General features: G+C 41.8%; 2 protein-coding genes and 1 long non-coding RNA gene across 6 annotated transcripts in view; 1 reads left to right on the top strand and 2 right to left on the bottom strand.

Annotated features, from left to right (window-relative positions):
• TAF3 (TATA-box binding protein associated factor 3) overlaps positions 1–1,022 on the bottom strand; it is a 152,234-nt gene extending 151,212 nt beyond the window's left edge. Inside the window, exon 1 of one of the 2 annotated variants that reach the window (XM_061181645.1) lies at positions 690–1,022. In XM_061181645.1, coding sequence (XP_061037628.1) covers positions 690–855 — 166 coding nt within the window. In that variant the 5' untranslated portion in view covers positions 856–1,022. The remainder of the gene's footprint in view (positions 1–689) is intronic. The other variant, XM_061181644.1, reaches the window with a different exon arrangement.
• A 161-nt stretch (positions 1,023–1,183) lies between these two features.
• LOC133082744 (uncharacterized) lies at positions 1,184–12,421 on the top strand. Its single transcript, XR_009698988.1, has 3 exons — positions 1,184–1,227; positions 10,322–10,621; positions 12,146–12,421. It is a non-coding gene; the product is annotated as an uncharacterized LOC133082744 (long non-coding RNA).
• ATP5F1C (ATP synthase F1 subunit gamma) lies at positions 9,949–27,576 on the bottom strand. 3 transcript variants are annotated; one of them, XM_061179509.1, is made up of 10 exons: positions 27,465–27,576; positions 20,782–20,816; positions 20,130–20,261; positions 16,878–17,082; positions 16,133–16,276; positions 15,944–16,008; positions 14,171–14,326; positions 13,658–13,754; positions 10,856–10,892; positions 9,949–10,090 (listed from the first exon to the last, which is right to left on the bottom strand). In XM_061179509.1, the coding sequence occupies exons 1-9, from the start codon at positions 27,518–27,520 to the stop codon at positions 10,886–10,888; spliced, it is 897 nt and encodes a 298-aa protein (XP_061035492.1). In that variant the 5' UTR covers positions 27,521–27,576; the 3' UTR covers positions 9,949–10,090; positions 10,856–10,885. The 3 variants fall into 3 exon arrangements, with proteins under 3 accessions (XP_061035492.1, XP_061035501.1, XP_061035512.1); XM_061179518.1 differs by lacking the exon at positions 10,856–10,892; XM_061179529.1 differs by lacking the exons at positions 9,949–10,090; positions 10,856–10,892 and having other exon boundaries at positions 13,654–13,754.
• Positions 27,577–27,622: the final 46 nt, after the last annotated feature.

The following is a 27,622-nucleotide window of genomic DNA, read 5'->3' on the forward strand; positions in this document are numbered from 1 at the left end:
TTGCCGAAGATCCCTCTACCACACTTTGATAACCACTGACACAAAAATATAGAAGAGGAGGAAATCAATGGGTGGCTGAGACGTAAGCCACAGTTAATCTAAGTGAAACCGATCAAGTCGGCCTTGGGAAGGAGTAAGCAGAGATGCTGTCTATGAAACGAACACATACAGAAAGAAGAGGCAGTGTCCCTAACGGAGCGGAGCTGTCAACGAGTATGTGTTGTCAGGAGCTGAAGAATGGCCAGGCTTGTAAGAAACGGCCGGTAGACGGAGCGCCTGTGACAACTAGTTGTAGTAGTTTGCGGGCAAGGGAGGAAAAGGACCAAAGTAACAGAGGCTGTAAGACATTCTGGAGGTGGTTCTACACGCAGCCAAAAGTAGACGATGATTAACACCGATGATCAGATCACAGAGGAGGGCAGAGGCTGTGGAGCTGGGAGCGGGGACAGGGCTCGGGCTACGGGCTACGGGCGGGATAAGTTAGCGGCTGACGAAGAGGGACCAAAGGGATAACTCGAGTTTCCAGGGACAGTGGAAGCGGAGGGGCGTCAGGGGCCGAGAAGACACCCAATCGCGCGGTGGGGGTGAAGGACCAACACCTCCTGGACGCCGGGAGAGCGAAGGGGAACGCGGAGGTGTCACCCGTGACTGGCCAGAGGCAGCCCTCCCGCACCCAGCCCGGTACTCACACAGCTCAGAGTACCGGTGGCAGCCCCGTCCCAGCTGCTGCAGGTAGCGCTGCAGCACGTCCGTGAGGAGGTGGCAGGCGCTCAGTTGCACCGAGTCCCAGCCCAGCGCCTGGCAGATCTGCGCCACCGAGACCCTCAACAACGACCTGGAGTAACTCTCGCACATCCCGCTCCGTGGACTCCACCGCAGTCCTTGCTGCCACTTCTCTCCACCCCCGCCGCCTAACCTTAGAAGAGCCCCTGATTCATCCTCTAGGGCCCCCGCGGCGGGGAAATCGTCCCCCCCGACCCCCGGCGACCACCTCAAAGCCTCAGCAGCACGGAGCGCGCCAGCCTGAGAGCCGCCATTTTGGACTCGCTCCGCCTCCCGCTGGATGGTCGCCGGGGGGAGGCAGCACTAGCCGAGTGCGGAGCGCGCCGATGAGGAAGCTCCGCCCCGTTGGAGCAGAGCGATGGTCCCGGTATCGACTCTCGGGCCTGGAAGGATGCAGGAAACGGCAGCTCAGAGCGCCGGTGGAGGATGCGCCCGAGGAGGCAGGTGCTTGGGGCCTTCCCGGGGTGCTCGCTCGGAGATGAAGGAGGAGGGAACGTCAGTGGTTCAGGGGCCGAAGAGCGAGCCGGGATATGAAACTGAAATGCGGGTGTTAGAGAAGAGTGGGAATCTGAGAGGCTGTGAGTGCAGGGGTGGGATTTGGGGCGTGGTCACTTCAGGACTCTCCCAGACTTGGATCTAATCCTCTGCTTGCCTCCGCTAAAAAAAAAAAGCTGTTTACCATTGTATAGATTAAATCAGGTCCAAGCTGTTAAGCATGCCATTGAAAACCCTTCACAATAGGGCAGGGTGCAGGGTGTGGCCAGCGTGGCACTGACCTCCGGGCAAAATTTACGGGGGCAGCAGAAAACGTAATCAAGATCACTAATATTTTAATACAATTTAAAAAAAATCCAACCACTGCCCCCGAATTCCGGCCTCACTCACTTCTTTCTAATCCCAGCCCTGGTTTCAATAAAACTTTATTTACAAAAACGGGTGGCATGCTTGTGGGCAAGAGTTTGCCGATGTGCCCTTCACCAGCCTCTGGGACCTGTCAAAGGAAGAAAGGACTCAGTTGCCTGCGGAAAGTCCTTAACTCAGCGAAGCAGTCTGTGTATGGAGAACTGTTGCCTGCCCCAGTCTTCTCCTCGCTCCAGCCAAGTGTTGCCAGATCTTAACCAGATGCGGGACACCGAGATTTTGTGATCAATAGCTCGATCAATATTTTTAACTATTGGAAATACATTTTTAAAGTTTTAATTTGCAAGCCAAACTAATCCCACGGTTAAGCCAGATTCAGCCTATGGGTAGCCAGGTTGCAGTGGCTCACCTACTCAGTCTGTTTATCCTTTTGTGCTTTTTTCTTCTAAAAGCTTCTGGAGTGTTCCTCCCTTCCCCTCCTCTCCCTCCTGTGTTCCCCTCTTCTTGCACCTATCACAGTGCATTTAGTATTTGAGTTTACATGCCTCTCCAATAAACTGTGAGTTGCTGCATGGCTCTACGTTTTCCTTATAGGGACCATTCCAGAACTTTGAACATAATATTCAATTTTTTTTGAAGTCCCAGAAACCCAGTAGAATGGAAAATATGATTCTTCCGCTAAATGACAGTCTGTAGACAAGGAGCAAGATGCTAGGTGGCAGGGTGCCTATAATATTTTCTCCACTGACACTTCTGTCCCCAAGATTATCAGGGACCTTCTAGATGCTAAATCTGGGGGACACTTTTCAGTCCTAGACTTGCTTGACCATTTTGTAGCCATTTGAGAATGTTGAACACTACCTTAATTTTGAAACTCTAGTACCTTGGATCTTACAACACCCTGCTCTCTTCTGTTCCAATACTTCTGCAGGCTCCTTTTACATCTCTTATATTGCCTCTGTGTGTGTGTTTTACCCCTTAATCTTTTATTTTGGAAAATTTCAAACCTACAGAAAAGTTGAAACAAGTATAAACACAGGTACACACTTCACCTAGATTCACCAATTGTTAATATTGACTATTTTGCCACATTTACTATGTACACACACACACACACACACACACACACACACAAACCGTTTTTTTTTTTTTCAGAACAGTTTGAAAATAAGTTGCAAACTTCGTGACATTTAACCCGGAAACAATTCAGCGTGTATATCCCCAGACAAGGACATTCCCCTACATAACCATGTGTCGCAGATTCAGTTCTCCAGTTCTGAGGTGGAGATCAACCTGCAGGTTTACTGAGTGCTGCTGGGATCCACACCTGTGCAAGGGAAAGGGGTCGTACTGCATTTTCAAGGAGGGCCTCAGGCAATCCCATAGGGAGCTCTAACTTGGGGATGGCCTATCACCTCTGTCCTGAGTTGGGACAAGGGGTCTGGACCTTTATATTCCCTTGTTGGTAAGTCATTGCCTGAGGGCTTCCCTGGAAAGGGTGTGTGATCTCGGGCAAAGGAGCTGAGTGCAGCTGGGGCAATTCCACAGAACACTGAAGCCTTTAATCCTGAGCAGTGCGTTATGGTAGTCCGTACTGTCTTAGTTCCTTCTGGCTGCCATAACTCAGACAGGGTAACTTATCAACAGACATTTATTTCTCACAGTTCTGGAGGCTGGAAGTCTGAGATCAGGGTGCAGCATGGTCATGTGAGGGCCCTCTCCTGGGGCACAGATTTCTCAGGTTGTATCCTCACAAGGTGGGAGGGGCTAGGGAGCTCTGTGGGATCTCTTTTTTTTTTTTAAATCACTACAGCTTTTTTAAAATTATTTTTTAATTTTTTTCACTATTTTTTTAAATTAATTAATTAATTTATTTATTTTTGGCTGTGTTGGGTCTTCGTTTCTGTGCGAGGGCTTTCTCCAGTTGTGGCAAGCGGGGACCACTCTTCATCGCGGTGCGTGGGCCTCTCACTATCGCAGCCTCTCTTGTTGCGGAGCACAGGCTCCAGACGCGCAGGCTCAGTAGTTGTGGCTCACGGGCCCAGTTGCTCCGCGGCATGTGGGATCCTCCCAGACCAGGGCTCGAACCCGCGTCCCCTGCATTAGCAGGCAGACTGTCAACCACTGCGCCACCAGGGAATCCCGGATCTCTTTTATTTAAAGCATTAATCCCATTAATAAGGGCTTCACCCTCATTACCTGATTGCTTCCCAAAGGCCCCACCTTATAACACTGTCACATTGGGCATCAGTTATTATTTATAAAATATTGGCTATATTCTCTGTGCTGTATGTTACATCCTTGTATCTTATTTTATACCTAGTAGTTTGTACCTCTGAATCCCTTTTCCCTGTCTTGCCCCTCCCCCAACCCCTGCATTCTTTAGGTCTTTAAGGGTGCCCTGATTTCTGCCTCCCCCTCCCCCCTGCGCCCTCCCCAAGCTGGAGGGCCAATCTCAAAAGTTTGTGCTCAGCCTTCCCACTGCCATAGTTCTTACCCCAGAGGCCAAGGAACCAGCGTGGGGATTGTACCAACTTCCCCATATGTGTGTTCTACTTACACATTCAACAATCAGGGAATTGACCCTGAGTGGGTCCATCAACCCGGGGAACCCAGTGTGAGCCGGACCTGGGCCAAGGCTCCATTTGTTAGTTGGCCTCCTGTGACCCCACTCTAACTGGGGGCCCACAATGACTCATTTTCTGGTTTCAGTCTCAGTGCAGAGAATGGGTCTTCTAGCTGAGGACTGTGGGCCCCAGTGCAGCAGTGGCATCACTTTGTATTCAGCTGGTGTTGGCAGGGGCTCAGAACTGCAGTTTTCAAACTTAAGAGTTTCCAGTGATAACAATAATAATAATAATGTTTCTGAAAGTTGCAAATATCCCATATTAAATAGTAAGAGAAACAAATGTTCATTAAAGGACAAATTATTAGAAAAAAGGAATTGTAACAATGGAAACTCAATCTTGGAATATTAAAATTAACATTTCTAGCACTTCAGATACTCTCTAGACAGGTCTCAGAAATAAGTTATGTAGTAAACCTTACTAATGCAAACATTTGTCATTGTTATTGCACTGATCTGATGCTTAGCAAACAAGGAGGGGGTGTGACCTGGGGGGCACTTTCAAGCTTGCTTTGTAAGACTCCTTTCTATGGGTCTAAACTGCATAGCATGGGGTGCTCATAGTCTTGCCTCAGATCACCTTTCCAGATTTATCTCACCCCAGTAGTTTAATTTCTGTTGGTTATTGCTCCCTTCTGTTGGTGAGTTAGTTTAAACCTCACCTCCTTCAGGCTAGGATGCCTTTTCAGTCTGGTCATCTAACCCCAAACTGGGCTCATCTTCCCCCAAACTGGGCTATGTGCTCACCAATTATAACCTTCCACACATCTCATTCAGATGTCCCCAGCTTTACTTATACTCATTTATGTGTGTATATTTGTGTGACTTTTTACCTATATAGATTAAAAAAAAGAATCTACCACCACATTCACGATCCTGAGCAGTTTGATCTGTGCCCATTGCCCTTTCATAACCATACCAGCTTTCCTATTACTCCCCTACCCCAGTCTGTAATCCCAGGCAACCACTAATCTGTTCTCCATTTCTAAAATTTTGTCACACAAAAAACATTATATACATGGAGTCCTATAGTATATAATCTTTCAGAATTTTTTTTTTCAGCATAATTCCCTGGAAATTCATTTGTTACTGTGTCTATTAATAGTTCAAACTCATTTTTAAAATTTGTTTATTTATTTTTGGCTGTGTTGGTGCATGCAGGCCTTCTCTAGTCGTGGCGAGCAGGGGCTACTCTTTGTCGTGGTGCGCGGGCTTCTCATTGCGGTGGCTTCCGTTGTTGCGGAGCACGGGCTCTAGGCACGAGGGCTCAGTAGTTGTGGCACGGGGGCTCAGTAGTTGCAGCTCACGGGCTCTGGAGTGCAGGCTTAGTAGTTGTGGCGCACGGGCTTAGTTGCTCCGCGGCATGTGGGATCTTCCTGGACCAGGACTCAACCTGTGTCCCCTGCATTGGCAGGCGGATTCTTAACCACTGCACCACCAGGGAAGTCCCAAGCTCATTTTTTAAAATTGGATTTTCTGTCTTCTTACTGATTTGTGGGTGTTTAAAAAAACACTATATACAAGCTTTATTTGTATTGTAAATATCTTCCCTCAGTCGTTTGATAATTAAATTTAATTTTAATAAAGCCAATTATCAATGTTTTTCAAATGATTAGTTTTTTTTTTTTTTTGGCCCGCACTGTGTGGCTTGTGGGATCTTAGTTCCCCGACCAGGGATTAAACCCGCCCCATGGTGGTGAAAGCGCTGAGTCCTAACCACTGGACCGCCAGGGAATTCCCTAAATGATTAGTTCTTTTTGAGTCATGTTTAAAAAATCTTTGCTATTCCCAATATCACGAAGCCTTTCTCCTATTTTCTTCAAAAAGCTATATTATTACTTTTATATCTATGATCTATCTCAAATTAAAATTGTGTATGGTATGAGATAAGGATCAGGGATTTTTCCTATAGAGATACCCAGCGGATCCAGCAGCATTTACTGGAAATATTCTTTTCCACATTGAATTACAGTGACTCATAAATCAGGTGGCTGTATACGTATTTGTTTCTAGTCTATTGTGTTCCATTAGTCTATTTTTCTATCCTTGAAACACCACCACACTATCTTAATTACCATGACATCTTAAATAAACCTTTCTTTCCCCTTTTTTAAAGCATGGTTATCTGAACTAAGAACAGTGCTGCTATGAATATCTTGTACATGTGACTGCATGCATTTCTGATGAGTATATATTTTAGATCGTTGATCATTTGGTATACAAATGTTCAACTTTAGTAGATACTGCCGACCAGTTTTTCAAGGTGTTTATCCTGATTTAAACTCTCAGCATGTATATGTATGGGACTTCAGTCCATATTTGATATAATCATCTCTTTATCTTAGCCATTCTAGGGCTTTTTTCTTTTTTTAAAAAGCAAATTCAGGGGCTTCCCTGGTGGCGCAGTGGTTAGGAATCCGCCTGCCAATGCAGGGGACACGGGTTCGAGCCCTGGTCCGGGAAGATCCCACATGCCGCGGAGCATCTAAGCCCGTGCGCCACAACTACTGAGCCTACGCTCTAGAGTCCACGAGCCACAACTACTGAAGCCCGCGCACCTAGAGCCCGTGCTCCACAACAAGAGAAGCCACTGCAACGAGAAGCCCGCGCACCACAACAAAGAGCAGCCCCCGCTCACTGCAACTAGAGAAAGCCCACGTGCAGCAACGAAGACCCAACGCAGCCAAAAATAAAAATAAAATAAATTAAAAAAAAAAAAAAAAGCAAATTCAGGGAATCCAACCCAACATTTTAAGCTACTATTCTCCCCCCTCCCATTTTCCTAGGTTATCTAAATAAGTGTTGTCCTTATGAGTTCAGATTCTCAACTATAAGTAAAACTGGGGACATCTGAAAGATTTTTGGATTGTATCAAGTCAACATCCTGGTTGTGATATGTTATAGTTTTGTAAAATATTACCATTGGGGGAATTTATTTTTACTTATTTATTTTTTTGGCCGCTCCACCTGCAGTGGAAGCGCAGAGTCTTAACCACTGGACCGCCAGGGAAGCCCCCATTGAGGGGAGTTGAGGCAACTGTACAAGGGATCGCTCTGTATTATTTCATACAACTGCATGTGAATCTACAATTCTCTCAATAGAATGTTCAATTAGAAAAGAAGCAAAAATCACACACACACACACAGTGCTCAGAAACTTTTGGAAAGAGAATATCTAAGTTCCAAACAACCAATATGCATGATTAACCCCACTCACTGGCCATCAAAGAAATGCAAGTTAAAGGTATTATTATATAACACTACACTCCTACCAAGATGGCAAAATGAAAAAGGGTGACAATACCTAGTGTTGATGAGGATGTAGACAACTGCCAGAGAGTATAAATTGGTATCAATACATCCACTCTGTGAAAGTGTTTGGCAGTGCCAAAGCAGCAGAACATTTACAGAACCTATGGCCAAGCAATCCCGCTGCTAGGTATGTACACAACAGAAATTCTTTCAAATTTAAACCAAGAGAGGTGCACAAAAGATTTAGAGAAGCATTTATAATTGTTCCAAGCTGGAAATAACCTAAACGTCCATCAACAGAATTACTAAACTCTAAGATATTTATCGCGTGTGGTAACATAAAACAATGAAAAAAACTGCTCTACAAATGTGAATGAAATCTCCCAGACATAATGTTGAATTTTAAGAAAAAGCAGACCCCAAAGGCTTCATCTGTATGATTCTGTTTACTTAAATTTCAAAAACAATCAAAACACATCTATGGTGACAGAAGTCATGACTGTGGGTACTTTTGTGCAGATAACAAAAAGGGCAGGGACACAAGGGAGGCTTCTGTAACGATAGGACCTTTTAGATCTTGATCTAGATTGTAGATACATGAGTGTTTACACTTTGCAAATTTTCCTGAGCCATAAACTTATGAATTATGCCTTCTTTTGTACATACACTATACTTCAATAACAGTTTACCAAAAAACCTTACCACGTTTTTTTTTTTCATTATTTGCTTGTCTTTGCTCCAGACTGTAAGCTCCTATAGGGAAGTATAATTATTATCATCGTAGCTCCAGAATTTAAGAGTGCTAATACACAGAACATCAGAAACATGATATTGAACCGATGGTCACTTACGTAGATCAGGCAACATTTAATCACAGACACAGCATTCGTCCCACATCAGTTTCTAAGTATTTTGCAAATATTGATTCATTTAGTCCTCATAACACTATGAGGTAAGTACTATTTTAATCGTCATTTTACGGATGATAAAACTGAAAGATTAAGTAACTTGTCCAATGTCACACAGCTGGTAAGGGCTGAACTGGGATTCCAACCCAGTTTGCCCCAAGTTTATGCTCTTAACCACTGCTCTATGCATCGAACACTCGTGTTAAATCCTTGCTTAGTTTTATTTCTCAAGACCCCATGCTGCATCTGCAAGAAAGTAGTGGAAGTGCAAACTTTCTAACACAAATTAATTTGCAACACAAAAGAGCTGATGTCACTCATATGCAAAGAACTCTTATGTTTCAATGAGAAAAAGAGAAAAACTCACTTAAAAAAATGGGCAATGAGTGAGTAGTCTATTATCTTTTCACCCATCAGATCATTAAAGATTAAAAGATAGACAAAGTCTCAGCGAGTAGAGGAAATCAATTTTATACACTGTTAGCACAAGTTTACAATCTTTTTGAGAGCCATTTGGCAGTGTCCATTAAATTAAAAAATGTACATAGTCTGAGTCATCGATTCCACTTCCAAAAATTAAGAACACAGAAGTACTCGTCCAAGTGTGCAAAGACTTCCCCAAGGATGCTTATTAACAATTATCCTTGTGACATTTCAGAGCAACACAGGTAAAGACCTATGAGCTTTCAGAGAAAAACAAATGTCACCAAGGCTCGGAAATCAAAATGCCTCTTGTAACATTTCAGGGAAGCTAGAAAATGACCCTGAGATTCTGTTCAGTTTATCTTTCCCTGGCAGCCTTCTTCTTAAAGTGGCAACACTGCTCTTTACAGGTTTGTGGTTGCTAATCCATTTTTATATTACTTATTGTTCATTTTTATGAATAGTTATTGGTAAAATAATAGCATATGCATGTATTTATTTAATGTTTTTTAAAAGAGTAATATAAAGTGTTAAGTGAGAATGGGCTTTGTATTTTTTTATAGTTCTACAGTCTTTTGTAATTCCTATACTACTTTTGCAATAAAAACCCCTAAGCCCTCTTTTAAATAAATAGGAAAAAACCCTGACACTTTGGCATGGCCAACTCGCTGTGTGGAATTAGCTCACGCGCCCAATCTTAATGGTTATCTAAATGCGAATATGGAGTAAATATCCTACTGAAATGTTTCTCAGTCCTTGGAAAAGATTTAAAAATTTATTTAGATTTAGTATATGCCTGAAATTCTACACCGTGCACATGAGAAACAGCAGATGACCTGGACAGCGCGTTTGCTTCCCTGTGCTGGCTGTTCTATGAAGGTGTGGCGCTCGGGTGCCTGGGCTGGGGTTGTGGCCTGGTGCCTCCTCCTTCCACTCTGACCCCACGGAGGCCAGGCTTTCCACGGCTGTTAGGCAACCAGAAAATCAGAGGAGCCTGTTCAACTATCTTCTTAATAGTAGCATGTTAATATTTTTAAGTGTTTTAAGATCTCATTTGGAAAACTGCTGTTCTTATGTAATAAGAAAAGACAGTGATTTTCTTATGGTGAGTCATTTATTGTAAGATAATTTACAAATATCTCGCTGTCTTTACTAATTTAAACAATGGACCAACAATTTCTTCTGACAAGGACAGCAGTAAGCTAAAAACAAAATCAGCTGGCTGAATCTTCTTTACCTGAAAGATAAAAGTACAGAACAAATAAAAAACAATGTTTTTTGAAAAATAAAGATGTCAAGAGGTAATACATATTTCAGTGGGACTTAAAGAACTGACTCTACATAATAAAATGCTACTACTCTACACCAGTGGTTCTCAAATTTTGGTCTGGGGACCCTTTCATGGGGTCCGTGAGGGCGAAACTATTTTTATAACAATGTTATTTGCCTATTTTATTCTCATTCTCAGGTGCACACGGTGGAGTTTTCCAGAGCCTACGTGACATGTAATATCAGAACAGAATGAATACAGAAATGGAGAGAACTGAGCTATCCTCTGTGAAGTCAGATATCAAAGCGTTCTGAGACCAGGAAGTTTGAGAACCACTGCTCCTCACCAGCCTGTATTTAATAACTCAAAAGAATGCTAATTCTTTTTTCTTTGTGGCCGCACCATGAGCCATGTGGGATCCTAGTTCCCTGACCAGGGATCGAACCCGTGTCCCCTGCAGTGGAAGCGTGGCGTCCCAACCACTGGACCACCAGAGAGGTCCTAAGAATGCTAATTCTTTATCCTTACAGTTTATTTAGTATATCTAAGAAGGAAAAAAAAGCCCACTAGCATCACCCACATACTCCCACAAGCTGGCTGCTGCTCTAATGGCCTGGCCATCTCATCTCTCAGGGAATCAGTTTCACTGCTGCTGAATTACCTTCAATTCTACCTGACTGGGTTTCTTTTCTGACGGGGTAGGGGAGAGTGTGTGAAATATTACCACTTTACCTCTTGTCTGAGGATGAAACTCGATTTTCATTAGTTCCTGGGTTATTATATTAGAAGAAAAAGACAAACACAAAACAAGCAGGTCAAGAAACAATCCATGCTGGTTAATCATACAATTTCTGACTAAAAAAGCCCACTTCCTCACTCACTACCTTGAGTATATCACATAAATACTTACCAAAATATTCCCTTAAAACAGATTCAATGATTGTTATAAAAGGTCATAGACTTGAATCTGGTTAGAAGCAATAAAACCATGTTCATGCAAGTAGGCAGGACTATGAAAGCATACTTTAAACCACAACTTTTCTATAAATAGCATACAATATATTAAAAAATTCTAGGCTAGCAACTAAATATTTGGTACCTCAATTATGGTTTATTGCCTTTTATATTATTACCAAAGAGCCAAATGTGTTTGTATTCAAGCCTTTAAGCAGAAGAGCTGACAGGTTACAGAGCATGCAGGTCCATTCATATAAATAATCCACCGTGGGGCTGCACAGCTAACTTGCAATAAAGGATTTAGATTGCCTTTCTAGAAAGTGAAAACTAGTCAATTTCCAGTTATTTGAGTCCTTTTTAAAATTCTTGGTCTTCATGTCCCAATCTCCCTCTCCTCATTTCTCTGGTTTTGCTACTTTTCAGCCAAGTCCCCGCATTCCTAATCAAGAAACAGCCTGGTCCTCAATTCTGCAGAGGCTGTAGCCTCCGTCTATTCTGAGCATTCATTCCTCTTTCCCTGGCTCTCCACATCTCACAGCTCCCGGACCTTCAGAGCGCAGTCAAAACTGTCCCCCAGGCCTCTGCATGCACGCCACCCGAGAAGAAGTCGGCGTGGCTCCAGCAGTACGAAGTACAGCAAGGAGGACGTGAATAATACACTTATTTAATCCCTGTATTAACCCCCATGTCATAGAAAACAACTGCGTTGCAGGGAGAGTATCTTAACCACGTCTATCAAGCTGGTAAATGGCAGGGCCGCTCATCACTGCACTGGACTCTGATGTTAACAGAGCAGTAGTGACCAGGCTGAGAGATGGATTAGTCTTAAACTCACGCTTGAAAGCAAAATAAGAGAAGGAAGCCTGCTGGATCCAACCAACACTTACAGAACAGTCTCAACCAGTTTATTTGTGTCTCTGGCATTCTGCCCATTTCTATCCTCCAGAGACAAAAGGACCAACTTAAATGTCATCGTAGTGATAAACCTTTCCCTGATCCTTAAACCTGGATTCACGTTTTCACATCCCCAATAAAATGTTACTTCTCTCTCTGCTGAACTTCCAGGTCTTAATATATTCATGGCGGGCTTCCCTGGTGGCGCAGTGGTTAAGAATCCGCCTGCCAATGCAGCGGACAGGGGTTCGATCCTTGGATCGGGAAGATCCCACATGCCGCGGAGCAACTAAGCCCGTGTGGCACAACTACTGAGCCTGCGCTCTAGAGCCCAAGTTCTGCAACAAGTGAAGCCACGACAATGAGAAGCCCATGCACTGCAAAGAAGAGTAGCCCCCGCTCACCGCAACTAAAGAAAGCCCGCGCACAGCAACAAAGACCCAACACAGCCAAAAATAAAAACAAATAAATTAATTAATTAAAAAAAATATATATATATATATATTCATGGCACGTCATTCATTCACGCTACAAATATTTACTGAGGAAGTATGTGCCAGGTGATGGGGCTACAAGACTGAATGAGACACTCCCTGTCCCAAGCCGCAGGAGGACACAGACAAACAAAAGGGCAACTCCTAGTAAAACCGTGTAAGCGCTATGATGAAGGGAAGCACAGGAGGCTGCCCCACTCAAACCAGGAAGGGGGGATTTCTGGAAGAAAGGATTACCCCAGCTCCGTTAGGAAAGATAAACAGAGTCAGATGTAGAATCAAGGGTGCAGGGGAAGGATGGCATTTCAGGGAAAAAAACATGTGCCACTCAAAAAATATATTTTTTAATTTGGGAGAGAAATGATAAGGATCTGCGTGAAGAGGGCATAAAGGGGAAAGGGTCAAGGGATAGTTCGAAGGTAAAATATACAGAACTTGGTGACCAGTTAGCAGGAGGTGAGAGAGAATGAGTCAAAGATAACTTACGACACATTTTATCTTTCAGCACAATTATCTGCATTTTTTTCTTATCCTATTAGCACGTAAATGCCTTGGAAGAAAGGATCACATCCTTTAACACCGTGCCTAGCACTGTATGAGGCATATAATGGGTGTTCAACTTAATAATTTTTAAAACAGAATTCCCATTATCGTAACCCTGGTTTCACAAACGTTAATATATCTAGCTAGACAACCAAGACATTTTCTTGAGGAAAGCGGTATTTTAAGAACTACTGTAAGACAGTACTGATACAGAAAACTTAATTTAAAAATTCCAGGACCCTACCACCATTCAATGATCTGCAGATTTATATAAAACCAAACCCCAAACCAGTCCTGTAACTCAGAAAGCTTGATTTATAATATTTTAAGTTTCAAAGACAGATTTTATAAATGATACTGAATTATTCACATCCTTATTCCTAAAACTTGAAGAAAGTCAAAGCTAGCAATACACTAATTTCTAAAAAGAAGAAACTAAGCCTGAATACTTCAGCTGAAACAATCAAAATACACCAGAGATCTCATTTACATCAAACTTTATGTTCTACGATTAAGGAAACAAGATTAAGCAATGGATCATTTCATCTTTAACAGACAAAACAAAATGGAAAACTTAAACATGCAAAGGTTAAACTAGCAGGCACAGATGAGACAAGGAGTCTGAGGGCGACGCATGGTTACTTACAGAGCCGCAGCACCGGAGATGATTTCAATCAGCTCCTTGGTGATGACAGCTTGGCGGGTGCGATTGAACGTCAAAGTCAATTTGTCAATCATCTCAGCTACAAACAAAACAAAACAAAACAAAAGATTAGACAACAAGAGCTGAAACTAGAAAAGAATACCTTTTTCACTAACTCATTTATAGACATGTGTTGCTTAATTCAAAAATAAGATTGTTTCCTTTTGAATACCCAAACTGGCCACTCAAAAAATTTTATGAAGGTATTTTTGTTTCTGCCACGAGATACCTTTTCAAAGTACCTGCACACTTACTGCGTACCAAGTAAGATATTACTTCCTTTAAGGCAGAGAATATAATTTTTCTATCCTCACAGAATCGGTGGCAGAGCCCAGGACTAGACCCCAGCTCTCCTGCTTCCTGGTCCACTTCCAGAATCGCTAATGCCTTTTGACGTGAGGGTCTTCATGCTGCCTTCCGCAAGGGAATTCCCTCAGGAACATGCTCAGTGCTTACAAGCATTCTTGCTGGCGTTGTCCATGGCCGTCATCCTGGCACTCTGCTCACTCGTGGTGGATTCCTTCAGAGAATAGTAGATGATGTTGGCCAGGTTGTATTCTTGGTAATTCTGCAGCACGTCAGCATCAATATCATCATAGATACTCATGCTCTCTGTTAAAACAAGCCATGGATTTCTCTAAAGCGATACAGCACAAAGACTGATTTAATCAAGACAGCTTCCTAGTATAAAAACTCTTTATAATCACAGAGAAGTCAATGTAAGATTGGCTAAAGGATTCAGTTCTAAAAGCTTCATCTATTTCCGTACTACAGATAATAGCAGATTTTCAGCAAAATATGATGTGTAAACAAAGCATTTGATATTCTACTTCAAATGCTTAACTTCATAAAACTTAAGAAGTCCACATTTAAAGTAACAGCACATTTCACGGATACAAATCCTTTGGACAGTCTCTAGCAGCGTGCTGGGCACGAAGCCACCCAACAGTCAGTGACTGTGTTTTTTCAATAAAGAAAATTAAGGAAAGAACTGAGACTCGTATAGTGTAATATAAAAATCCCATTTCAGCCATTTGATTATTGGGGAAATCTGAAAGTGTCAGGAAAATAAGGGAGGGAAAGCTTTTCTGAGAATGTGGAAGAGAGGAAGAGTTAAGAGGCTGCTGTGCGTTTTAGTAATTAGGCAGTGGAAACGTAGCAGCAGACTTCAAAATTCATTCATTAGTGTAAAGTGCTGAGACAGTACTAGATTTCATCAAACTTAAGATGCGGTGGATTATAACTCCTATTTTATGTACCATGAAGAAAGAAAATAACATAGCCAATTAAAAATGACATGCCATCGACTGGTAGAAGCATTCCAATTTCTAAGACGTTAAAATGTAAAAGTTATAGGGACTTCCCTGGTGGCGCAGTGGTTAAGAATCCACCTGCCAAGGCAGGGGACACAGGTTCGAGCCCTGGTCCGGGAAGATCCCACATGCCGCGGAGCAACTAAGCCCGTGTGCCACAACTACTGAGCCTGCGCTCTAGAGCCCATGAGCCACAGCTATTGAGCCCATGCGCCACAACTACTGAAGCCCATGCGCCTAGAGCCTGTGCTCCGCAACAAGAGAAGCCACTGCAATGAGAAGCCTGCACACTGCAATGAAGTGTAGCTGCCGCCTGCTTCAACTAGAGAAAGCCTACTCGCAGCAATGAAGACCCAATGCAGCCAAAAAATAAATAATTTATTTTTAAAAATGTCAAAGTTATACACCTAGAACAGGAGAAATCTAATATACAAAAAGGGAAAATAAAATCAGTTCCTGAGTATTATTTCCAGGATGCATCACTGAGCAATGATCACTTTGTTTAAACAGCAAAACAAGAGAACTGAGTTGTTCAACGTATATTAGTTGTGAATAGTGTTCAAATCTCTATTCTAGAGCATCTGTTTTGTGGTTAGGGAGGGCTCCCACACACAGATTGCAAAGCCAATAGATCATTCTAGCTAAGTTCTTCAATCTCCAAGGACAGAAATCATATCTAATGATGGCCTTCAATGGATATTTATTTATTTATTCTATTAATGAAAGAATGGAGTAAGAGTTGTCAAACAATAAATGTTTATGATTTCATGGAAGCCACTAATAGACTGTGATAGAAACAGCCCAACGTTATTTTTGTTACTGCTGAAAAAAAGCCACCCTGACAATCACTGTTTTCCTACATGTACAAATCTCTCCTTTCTATAGGAAAAATACTCGTCATACAAAACCTACTTACCAGCACTTGCAATGGTACCAAGGGAAAAGACGGGCTTTTCTTCTGTCACGTAGGAGATGACAGACCTAGAAATGGCAAAAGCAAATGTAAATTCCAAAAGTATAATTTTAAACTGTTAAGTAGACACTTACTTAATTGAAAAATCTGAACATAAACATAAAAAAGCTCGGATTTCAACATTTTTCTTGCCTGAATCGGTTAAAGATGATAGACCCTTCATCAAATTCATATCCAGAATTTAACAGTTCAAGGGCAATGACCGACGCATCCCCAAAGGTAGGGGGCCTTCTCCCCACTTCTTTGAATGTCACCAGAAACTGGTTAGAATGAGTCCTACATGAAAATGAAGAGGTCACATAAAATAGTTTAACAGAATACTTCTGCTGAAAGAACAGAGAACAAGGAAAAAACACTCTCACTACAGATCAAGCTTTTTTGAGGGGGCTGGGGGGTGTTCACTGAATTAAGGTGTCCCTACATTACCATGATTGTCCCTTTCCTTCAGCACCTGCCAAGAACTAAGGACTAACATCAGGTCTTTCTTGTCTTACATTTCTCTCTGCCTTTACTTCTCTCCTTCCAGTCCTAATCAACTGTCATTCATTTCTGGCATTTCCAGGCTGTGAGAGCTCCTTAGGGTCCTCATTAAAAAAAAAAACAAAAAAACACCCCCCAAAACAAAAACCCATAGCTTCTGATATTCCTATTGTATTCCATTTATGGTCTGGAAGAAGGAAAAACAAAAGATAAATAGAAAACAGAGGAAATCTATCCATTCTACTATATTCTGGAAAAAAATTCAAAACAAAACAAAACCTCTGTGTATAAAATGGTACCCAAAAAAAAGACACCTTGCTTAAATAAACTATCAAAGAAACTTCCCTTTATTCATTCTTGCAGCCTTTTAAATATAAACAATATATACTTAAATTACCTGTGAAGTATACTCCTGAGTTTATCACCTACTCCAACAATCTTAACTTCTTTCCCAGCTGCTGTGAGATTGGCCACCTCCCTCTTTAAGTGTTTAGCAATCGAGGAATGAATAGCACCACAAAGCCCTCGGTCTGAGGACACACCAATAAGGAGATGTTTCTTCTTGTCTTCAGGCACCTTAATATCAGCCTTTTCATATAGAGCTAAAAAAAAAAGTATGTGTAATTACACTAAATACAGCAATAATCCCTAATTTACAAAATGATGCTTCAATGTAATCAAGTGTCTGTGCACGTATTTCATTTACGATCAGGCTGAAAACCATAAAGGTTTAAATCTCTATTAAGACAAAGGTTCCTAAGGGCCAAATTATCTTAAATACTGACTAAAAGAAATCGCTAGCACAATTAAAGAACTTGTAAAAAGGCCAGACTTATAGAAGTACCAACTTCTCTAGACTTGCCAAATTTCTAAAGAAGACAAATCTTCAGTGTACAACCAAAAAAGCAGAAAATATTTACTGAAATGCTCATATAATCTACATAGCAAGCTTTTATGAAAACTGTTGACATTAAAATGATGGATGCCATTTTATTTTTTATTTAATTTTTTTTGCTGGGCTGCGTGGCTTGCGGGACCAGGGATCAAACCCGTGCCCCGTGCAGTGGAAGCACGGAGTCCTAACCACTGGACCGCCAGGGAAGTCCCTATTTTTGATATTACTAACAACCTCACTTTGTTGGTCTTCCAAGAAGCAGAAGGCAAGAGGTGTTTAAATAGGATAAAATATACATGGATTTTACTGGGGAAATGCCTGTGAGAGAAAATAGGAAGGAGGTCAGAATAGCCATCACACCAGGATGCCAGTCTGACCAGTGGGAAGAAAGGTGGGGTGGCAGCTTCCTGGACCGCTGTACAGTTGAGGGAAAGTTCAGCAAGGCTGCCAGGGAGCCCCAAGTCTCACAAGAACACGCCTACCTGAGTATCCCACCTGTGCTCAGGTGCTGGCCAGGAGCAGCCCGTGGGAAGCATGGCTTAGGTGCAAAAACACAGGACGATTCAGCAGCTGTGCTCACTCTAGTTACAAAGTGCATCTTCATGGCTGCCACATTCCCCCACTTCAACAAAATTCCTGCTATTGCCTTTTTCAGTATAGAGCAGTGATTCTCAAATTTCAATACCTGAGGACCCTCCATAAAAAGCAGAGAGAAGTAAATACTCAACTCTAAAGTTTGGGGAAGTGGAGAAAATATTCCTTTTCAGTCTCTTTTTATGTTTTATATTGTACAGCATAAAATGTCTATTTAAAGTTCTTAAATATTTTAAATGATTAGCCATTTAATATCTAGCAGTTAGTATTTTTTTAGTTTGAAGGACTTAGAAGCTGAATGGCAGCCTTAACTTGAATTTTTAATATTACACCACAAATATTATAATTAGATATCTGAGTCAATTTCCTTATTCGATAGTTTTGTGGTTATAGAGTTTTGAAGGGAAACAAATTTATTACACTTACTCGTTTCAGCATGAAAGGTGAACAGTGAATGACTTTCCCCTTTTCATAGAAATAGGCTAGAGTAATTTATCAACCTCTACTGGGCCGCTAACTAGGTGCTCCGTATTATGCTGGTTAGAGAACAGGACTCGGGAGAGCAAACGGCCGGGGCTGTTAATGATTGCTAACCCTAACCTAGCAAGTCTCCATTACGCCTCCTAGGAAAAGCTGAATATGGCTGTTTTTTTTTTTGGCTGCACCACGAAGCCTGCAGGATCTTAGTTCCCCAACCAGGGATCTAACCCGAGCCCTGGCAGTCAGAGTGCCAAGTCCTAACCACTGGACTGCCAGGGAATTCCCTAAATAAGGCATTTTTAAAGCAAGGAGCCATTTCCACTGAAGCCTAGTGCCCTATCGTTTTCTCATACAAAAGTTTCTTTAGAGCATGCTTAAAAAAGCATGCTAGGACTTCCCTGGTGGCGCAGCGGTTAAGAATCTGCCTGCCAATGCAGGGGACATGGGTTTGAGCCCTGGTTCGGGAAGATCCCACATGCTGCGGAGCAACTAAGCCCGAGCGCCACAACTACTGAGCCTGTGCTCTAGAGCCCGCAAGCCACAACTACTGAAGCCCGCGCGCCTAGAGCCCGTGCTCCACAACAAGAGAAGCCACCGCGATGAGAAGCCCGCGCACCGCAACAAAGAGTAGACCCTGCTCGCCGCAACTAGAGAAAGCCTCCACGCAGCAACAAAGACCCAACGCAGCCAAAAATTAAAATAAATAAAATAAATAAATTTATATGTAAAAAAACTGACTGGACTTCCCTGGTAGCGCAGTGGTTAAGAATCTGTCTGCCAATGCAGGGGGACACGGATTCGAGCCCTGGTCCAGGAAGATCCCACATGCCACGGAGCAACTAAGCCCGTGTGCCACAACTACTGAGCCTGTGCTCTAGAGCCCGCGAGCCACAACTACTGAAGCCTGCGTGCTTAGAGCCCGTGCTCCCCAACAAGAGAAGCCACCGCAATTAGAAGCCCGCGCACAGCAAGGAAGAGTAGCCCCGCTCACAGCAACTAAAGAAAGCCCACGCGCAGCAACGAAGACCCAATGCAGCCAAAAAAAAAACACTGATTAAAAAAAGCATGCTATAAATGCATGCTTAAAAAATATGAAGAGCACAAGAAAACTATTGTACAAGGTAATTTATATGTAATACATAGATGTACTAACACACAGATGATACAGATACATCTTTTCTTCAATTTGGAAATAAGCAAATTTCTCCCTCTTTACAGTTGATGTTTAAATATTCTGCTCATGTACTCAGAGTCACATCCATGACTACTCAGTCACCTTCCACTGCAGGGCACCCTCTCCCCACCCTGAAGTCCTAAAAGATCACATCACAGTGTAAGAGGAAGAAATCAAGCATTTGAGTCTGATGCACTAAATTTCCAAGTTCTTTTGATGGTATATTTAATAATCTAAGAAAAATTTCAGAATATCTTAAAAGTGAACATGATCACATACAGTGGTTAACAAATAGAGAAGCTCAGATGCCAAGTCACAGAGGTGTAGTTATGACTGCACTGGGCTTCAGTTTTTCTTATCTGCAAAGCGGGAGCTCTGACGGTCCCCACCCGCACAGGGCTGCTGTGATAGATGGGGGCCGGGAAGTACTCAGGACAGATGAGTCACGAGCAGTGATCTCTAGGTTAAACGGTACTTCGTAATTTGTGACTGTACTCTCCTCTTACCCAAGGATCCTATTCCATACACTCGGGCTGGTTTCAGTTCCCTCTCGGCTCGGGAATATTTTGCTGCTGCTACCATTTTCATAGACTTGGTAATTTTCTGGATGTTTTTGATTGATTTTAGTCGCCTGGTAACTGAAAAATAGAAGTGCTGTGTTAAGATAAAGGAGTTACGATTTCATTTGTGAATTTATCGAAATATTTTCCTGAACTGCAAGGTAGAATAATTAGCAGTTAGACCTTCAATTAACAGCAGCTGCTAAGCTAGGCTTAATGTCAGAGTACCAATAACTCAGACCTTGCGCTACCTGGACAGGACAAGCAAAACGGCAACATAATAGTATCAATAAATTATGTATTTAAAACACTAAATGGTACTGAAAATGGCCTTTAGCCACATATTCCATAACATTTTATACACACACAGTTTTTTCTAGTTATATCATTATCATTCTACAGACAACAGAATCAACAGCCATGTGTCACCTCACATGGGTCTTTTCCAAAGCAAGTTCAATGCTGCACACAGATGTGTGTCCATGTGTGTCCATCACTGTGTCCATTTTGACCAAATACGTAAATGGGCTAAAGCAGCACATTTTTATTTGTCAAAATTTAGTTCTTCTTAATTCACATATTGTGATAAAGTACTTACTATCTTTCAAGGTTGCCATATTTCGAACTTGGATCCTGAGAATAAAGGTGGTAAAAAACATTTTAGTTTTTTGAAAAATAGCTCAAAGAAAAACTTTCAAAGTTGATAAACTAATTTAAAAAGTGTCCCATAAAGAAATGATCTATAAGACTCTGAATGTGTGTGTGTGTGTGTGTGTGTGTGTATGTGTGTGTGTATATATACATAAATTCCTCAATACTGATACCAAACCCTATACCATCAAAGGTCTCATTCTATTTGATCTAACACAAAGCTTCCACTGAAGTCACAATGGCATTCACACATGCTCTATTCCCACCCCTACGTCTTTGCCTATATTGTTCCTGACTTCCTCAGTTCACTGAAACCTTTTCAAATAACATTTAGGGTCAACTACACATTCTAACATGACCACATGTGTCAAAGTAGTTTATTTAAACTGATTCTTAACTTTTTCAACTCAAATCAGTAAGATTTTTACTAAGCAGCTACTCTGCTCCAGGACATGGTCTCTGACCACAAGAAGCATACTATTATCTCATAAACAAGATTTATGCAAATTTAGATTTACATGAAATTTACATTAAATATTTTCTACAGTCTTTAAAGTGCTAATGCATTAAAGTCAAAATGACTTGACTTAAAAGTAATGCTGGTGAAAGATAAATTACGAGAGGATCCTCCTCTTACTGGTGAAGATATGTTATCGAATATACATTATCTTTTAGCTCTTAAGTCCATAAAGTACCTGTGTTGGCCTGGAAAGCTCCATGGGAGAAATGAAGAATCGATAAATTTGTGCATAAAGAAGGAGGGCCTAAGGAGGGCATTCCTAGGAACTGGATGTAGTTTTGAAGCTGGAGACATAGCTTGGGTTAATAAGTTTAAATATTATTTTATAGGTACTGGGGAATTGATGAATGTTTCTAAGCCCATAAATCAGTTTAGTTTTTCAGTAAGGTATCTCGGATGGCAGTGAAAAGCATAAAATGATACCAAATGTTGATGACATGGAGGCCAAACAAGGGGCTTCCAGACAAGAGAAGGCAAGCACCTGGACTGAGAGGTTGGCAAAGCAACAGGAGACCAGATGTGAGAGCAAGCTGACCCAAAGGTTTCTAATTTAATGACCTAAAATGAACAGTGTTGTCATTTAACCAAGAGAGAAAAACTGGGTGGGGGAGATCTCCCTGGAGATAATGAATTTTGAGACAGATTTGTACCTATCAGTAGACATAGTAGTTGGTGCCAAAAAAAAAATAAAATTAAAGAAAAAAAAAAAAGGAGAATTAGAACGAGAAGCAGGGGGAATATGTCCTAATTCTATAAGGCCAGCATAACCCTAATACTAAAACCAAATAAAGACATTATATAAGAAATGAAATTTAGAGAACAATATCTCTCATGAACATAGATGCAAAAATCCTCAACAAAATATTAGCAAATGCAATCCAACCATGTATTAAAAACAATTATACACTACGACCAAGTGGGATTTATTCCAGGTATGTGAGGCTGGTTCATCATTCGAAATTCAAATATATAATCCATCACATCAACACACTAAAGAAGAAAAATTATATCATCAATAGATGCAGAAAAAGGATCTGACAAGATCAAATGCCCATTCATGATTAAAAACCTCTCAGCAAATTAGGAATAGAGGAGAACTTCCTCAACCTGATAAAGAACATCCACAAAAAAACCCCTAAGGTTTAATGGTTAGAAACTAGGAGCTTTCCGCCTAAGACTGGGAACAAGAAAAGGATGTCCTGTCTCACCACCCCTACTCAACATTGTACTGAAGTCCTAATTAATGCAATAAGACAAAAAGGGAAACAACATGTATACAGGTTGGGAGGGAAGAAATAAAGCTGTCTTTGTTCATAGATGACATGATCAACTACATAGAAAATCCCAAAGAGTGGCTAAAATTAAAACAAAAACTGACAATACCAATGACGGCAAGGATGTGGGGTAACAGGGACTCTCACTGATCACCAGTGGTTATACAAAATGGTATGGCTACTTTGGAAGATGGTTTGGCAGCTTCTTACAAATCTAAACATAGTTTGAACATATGATTCAGCAATCATACCCCTAATCATACCCCTAAATACCTACCCAATTGAGCTGAAAACTTATATCTACATGACAACCTGCATTCACATGCCTATAGCAGCTTTATTCATGATTGCCAAAAACTGGAAGGAATCAAGATGTCCTTCAATACATGAATGAATGGATGAACAGACAGGTGCATCCATACAGCTGGAGCAGTATTCAGCAATAAAAATAAATGAGCCATCAAGCCACAAAAAGACATGGAGGAACCTTAATTGCATAACGCTAAGTGAAAGAAACCAATCTGAAAAGGCTACATACTGTATGATTCCAATTATAAGACATTCCAGAACTGACAAAACTATAGCAACAATAAAAATATCAGTGGCTGCCAGGATTTTAGGGAGATATTTTTAGGGCAGTGAAACTATTCTGCATGATACTGTAATGGAAGACACAGGTCACTATGCATTTGTCAAAACCCACAGAAGTATACAACAAAATGAGTGTCCTTAATGAAACTATGCACCTTAGTTAATAATGCATTAACACGGGTTCATTAATTGTAGTATACACTCCACACTAATGCAAGATGTTGATGACTGGGGAAAATGTCCAGAGTGGGGTGTGGGTATATGCAACTCTCTGTGCTACTCAATTTTTCTATAAAACTGTACTAAAAAATAGACTAAAAAAAGTCTATAATAACTTAAAAATGCAGGCTACGAAATAAGATATGATGCCATTTTTGTGATTCTATGTGTTTATGTGCACAAAAGTCTGAAAGTTCATAACCAGAACAGTTATTTTTTAAAAATCTCTTGACTTACGTATCTTACTACTGGTATTACTCAGCCACGGACAAAGAAAAATAAAGAAAATAAGAGGAAGGAGACTACGTGGAAAATACTAGGTTTGGTTTTAAGAGTGGATCCCCCAAAGGCAAAGATAAAAGCTGTGAAACACTGACAAGCTCTGCTAGTTCAGAGGGCAGACTTATCGACATAATGACCATCCCATGAACATCTTTTCATCATGGCACTTGAAAAGTAATATTTTGGGGATGATTTTCTTTTTTTGGAATAACAACTTTTTTGCCCAGACATTCTAAATTTAGAGACTATAAAGAGTGACACTGGGACAGTATGGTCTTATGCATGCACTCCAATTTAACTGACACAGGTTTCTAGTCAGAGCACATCATGTGGAACAAAATCTGAACTGCATGCCATATCTGGATGAACACAGAATGTTCGGGTCTCCACACGTATCCCAAGTGAGAGGTATGCAGGAAGATATAGGATCTTTTGTGATTCTTTCTGCTGTGCACACACCCTAATTTCCCCAATTTTGAAGCACTCTCATGTTTAGACTTCACTTAATTCTAAACATGTCTATCTGTGTTACAAAGTTATTTTTTAAGTACAATTTGAGTGCAAAATAACCACGAGCTGATCTGAACTCTCTCTAGCGACAGATTGCTCTACTGAATATACAGTTTTTGCAAATGAGAAGATAAAGGAAGTTCTGAGTCAGTTTTGTGTTCTGGAAAATTGCATCATGTCCTGAAAAATTCTCGGGAGATTATCTGAGAAACTAGAAACACGTCAAATACAGCAGAGGGCAAATCGCACAGATAGATGGCGGATTACCATGATCTACTATGATCACACAGCAGGTTCGTGGGTGAACTATGTATCATTCAAAGAAATTACAGACAGCTTGAATGAATTTTAAGGAGTGTATAATGCTGAATAATATAAAAATTAAGGAAGAAGCAGCATCCACTAATTCCTAAGGAAAAGAAAATTATGAAGTATGTCTAATTCTAACACTGAATGCCTGGGTGAAAGTCCGACCCCAGCCTCTCCACCAAGTGACTCCCCAGAACTTTATCACCAACCATGACCCACAATCCAGTCTTGTTAGGCTTCTAACCTTCTCACATTACATTTTATGTAGAACATGTACGTATAAATTCGTTTTCATTTTTCAACTGATACATCTGGATCCTCACAAGCATTTTTCCCACGGTCCTCGGTTCTTTACAAATACTGACTCACTTAATCCTCACACTAATCCAATGAATGGGGTACTAGCATTACCCCCATTTAACAGATGAGGAAATGGTACAGAGACACTGAGTAACTTGCCCAAGGCCACACTGCCAGGTGAGCGGTGGTCAGGATTCAAAGCCGGGCAGTTTGGCACCACTCCATCGGGTACACTACAGGCTGCTGCCTCAAGTTTAAAAGTAAATATCTGCTATCTCAGCCTCAGATGACGGCCTCTCTTCTCTCCCCTGAAATGCCATCTCTCTCCCTTTTCAGTGTCCATAGTTCAACTTACGGCCTACTGGTTTCCTATTATAAAATAGTTCCATTTTAGACACTGTGGAACACTAGGAAATAGAAATGTATTTCCCCCTGATCTGAGATAGAAAAATCACTCTTTTCCCCCCCAAATTTCTTATTTCCATTTTCTTAAATACTACTTTTAAAAAAAAGTTTAATTTCCAAAAATTTAGGGTATTTTACTGACACTCTGAACAATTAAAACAACTTGACTATAAGTTTAATTAAGCCTAATGTTTAGTTAATGTTGGTATGCTAACCTCCTTGAAACCAAAACTATAACAACAAATTGCATTTTAAAAAGCTTTCAATAACCAAAACACAACCAAGGAAATGCCTCTTTCTGGTTCTGCAAAGACAAAAGTATAATATATTTCCCTTCCAAATTAATTCTGTGGCGTGTGAAACATTAAGATGGCTTTAGTTTCTGAATTTAAAAGGCAATTATAGGGAGTGGAAGGGAAAAGGCAGAAGAGGCAGGAAAGACAGCAGGCACCCAGAGTGATGGAACATATGAAAAGGAAGAGGACAGAGTATGCTTTCCAAGGTGGAAACTGATGTTTGATGAATATTCATAACCTAACAATTTAAAACCAACACTCCAAAGGGAATAAGGTCAGGACTTCGACATTTATTTGCTGACTGAGGTTCCAGTTTAAGCCCCACCCTATATAGTAGTTGTCTCAGACCCAGAGAGCGCTTAAATGCTTCTTTACTAAAGCTCTTCAAAAGATCTTACAGGTTTTTTAAAAGTTATTTTTACAATTTTATGTAATATATTTTGTCCTCACTTCAGAAACTGTCCATTTTTAAATATCAACTTGGGTAACTTAAAGTTCTAAAAATACTTCCAGATAACATTAATGCACAGGAAGATGGGAAGGAAGGAGAGCTGATGTTTGCAGAGCACCACTGCATGTGAGGAACTGTCCCACAAAGCTCACCAGGACCATGTCAATTTGTTCACCACATTTTAGCACTTTCCACAGTGCCAACTTGGCGCAGGGCAAGCACCCAACAAATGTGCGCTGAGTGATTAAGAAATGGGACAACCTATACCAGTGAGAATCCAACTAAGGTGACTTCTTACTTCCCATGAATACTCTTTCAATATTAGGGGAAAGAAACTCTGAATTCCAAGGCAAATCCACTAACATTTGTATGTAGGTTTTTCACATCAGATTTAGTTACTTCATTAAACTGAAAATCTTTTATTGTTATAAATTTTTTGCTTAATGAACACATACCTATTTTAATTAATGCTTTATAGTCCCTTCTCATAAATTAGGATACAAAAATCTAGTTTAGTGGGGTGGCTCCTTAGAATTCTCCTTTACTGTAAAACCGGAGAAGTGCTACAGTCTATAGCTAACCCTTTAGCACTGTATCTGAAATTCTTCCAGACTCTGTCTAGCTTCAACACATCTCATGCTATTATAGGGTACCATACAAACCAACGTTTGTCTGCCTATTCCTAGGCCTTCTAAGATGCTTTTTCTGGGGGTGGGGGGAAACCAACGTTTAAAATCCCTAAAACTTGCATGGCAGTGAACAGATGACGCATGAAAGTCCATCTCTCTCCTCCTCCTCGGGGCCTTGGGACGATGTCATGACCTTGCAGGGTTACTGATTCAGCACAACGGTTTCGAGATAGTGCAAGGTGTCTTCCCCTTCCTCGCCAACAGATATTTAAAGTCCCCTTTGCAACCCACGAGGGCACTTATTTTATTCACTTGGGCCCAGCAAAGCGCCTGCTGCAAGGTCGTTGCTTAGTTCGCGTTGGGGGTTACTGCGCTCTGCACCGGAGAGTTTCAAAAGGCGCCAAGGACAAAAAGCACACCTTAACCTTCCGCTGGACCTTCCCTGGGGCCCTCCCCTCCCCTCCCCCACTTTGAGGGCCCGGGTAAGGCCTCCCAGAGGCTCGCCGCCTGGCGCGCAGCAGAGGCTCCCTAAGCATTTATTTAGTAGCTGAGGGGATCCACGACTGCCCTGAAATTAACTGGGCCCAAGGCCCCACTCTCGAGGTCCCAGATGAGCACTCCTCGTGGCCCTCACCCCGCCCCAGCCCGCCTCCGGAGACGTGGCGCGCCCTTCCCGGTTCCGAGCGCTTCCTGCAGCCCGGGCTCCGGGGCCTCTGAGGGACCCGGGCCTGGCCGGCCCTGCGACCCCGGTTCCGTCCCACTCGCCTCCACCCGCTTCCCCTGCCCCCTGCCTGAGCCCCTCCATCCGTCGCAACCCTCCCGTTCCCACCGCGAGCTGCCATACCATTGCGGATGCACGGCCCAGGCCGAGAGCCCTGCAAGGCCCGCCGGAGAAAACATGGTGATACCGGCTCTGCTGAAGGTCGGCCAGACAGGCCTCACCGCGCCTGCGCGGAAGCTGCCCCACGCGCCCCGCCCACCCCGTGGTCTCATTCAGTCTCG

This window comes from Eubalaena glacialis, chromosome 2 (genome assembly GCF_028564815.1).
Source record: "Eubalaena glacialis isolate mEubGla1 chromosome 2, mEubGla1.1.hap2.+ XY, whole genome shotgun sequence".
NCBI classification, from domain to species: domain Eukaryota; kingdom Metazoa; phylum Chordata; class Mammalia; order Artiodactyla; family Balaenidae; genus Eubalaena; species Eubalaena glacialis.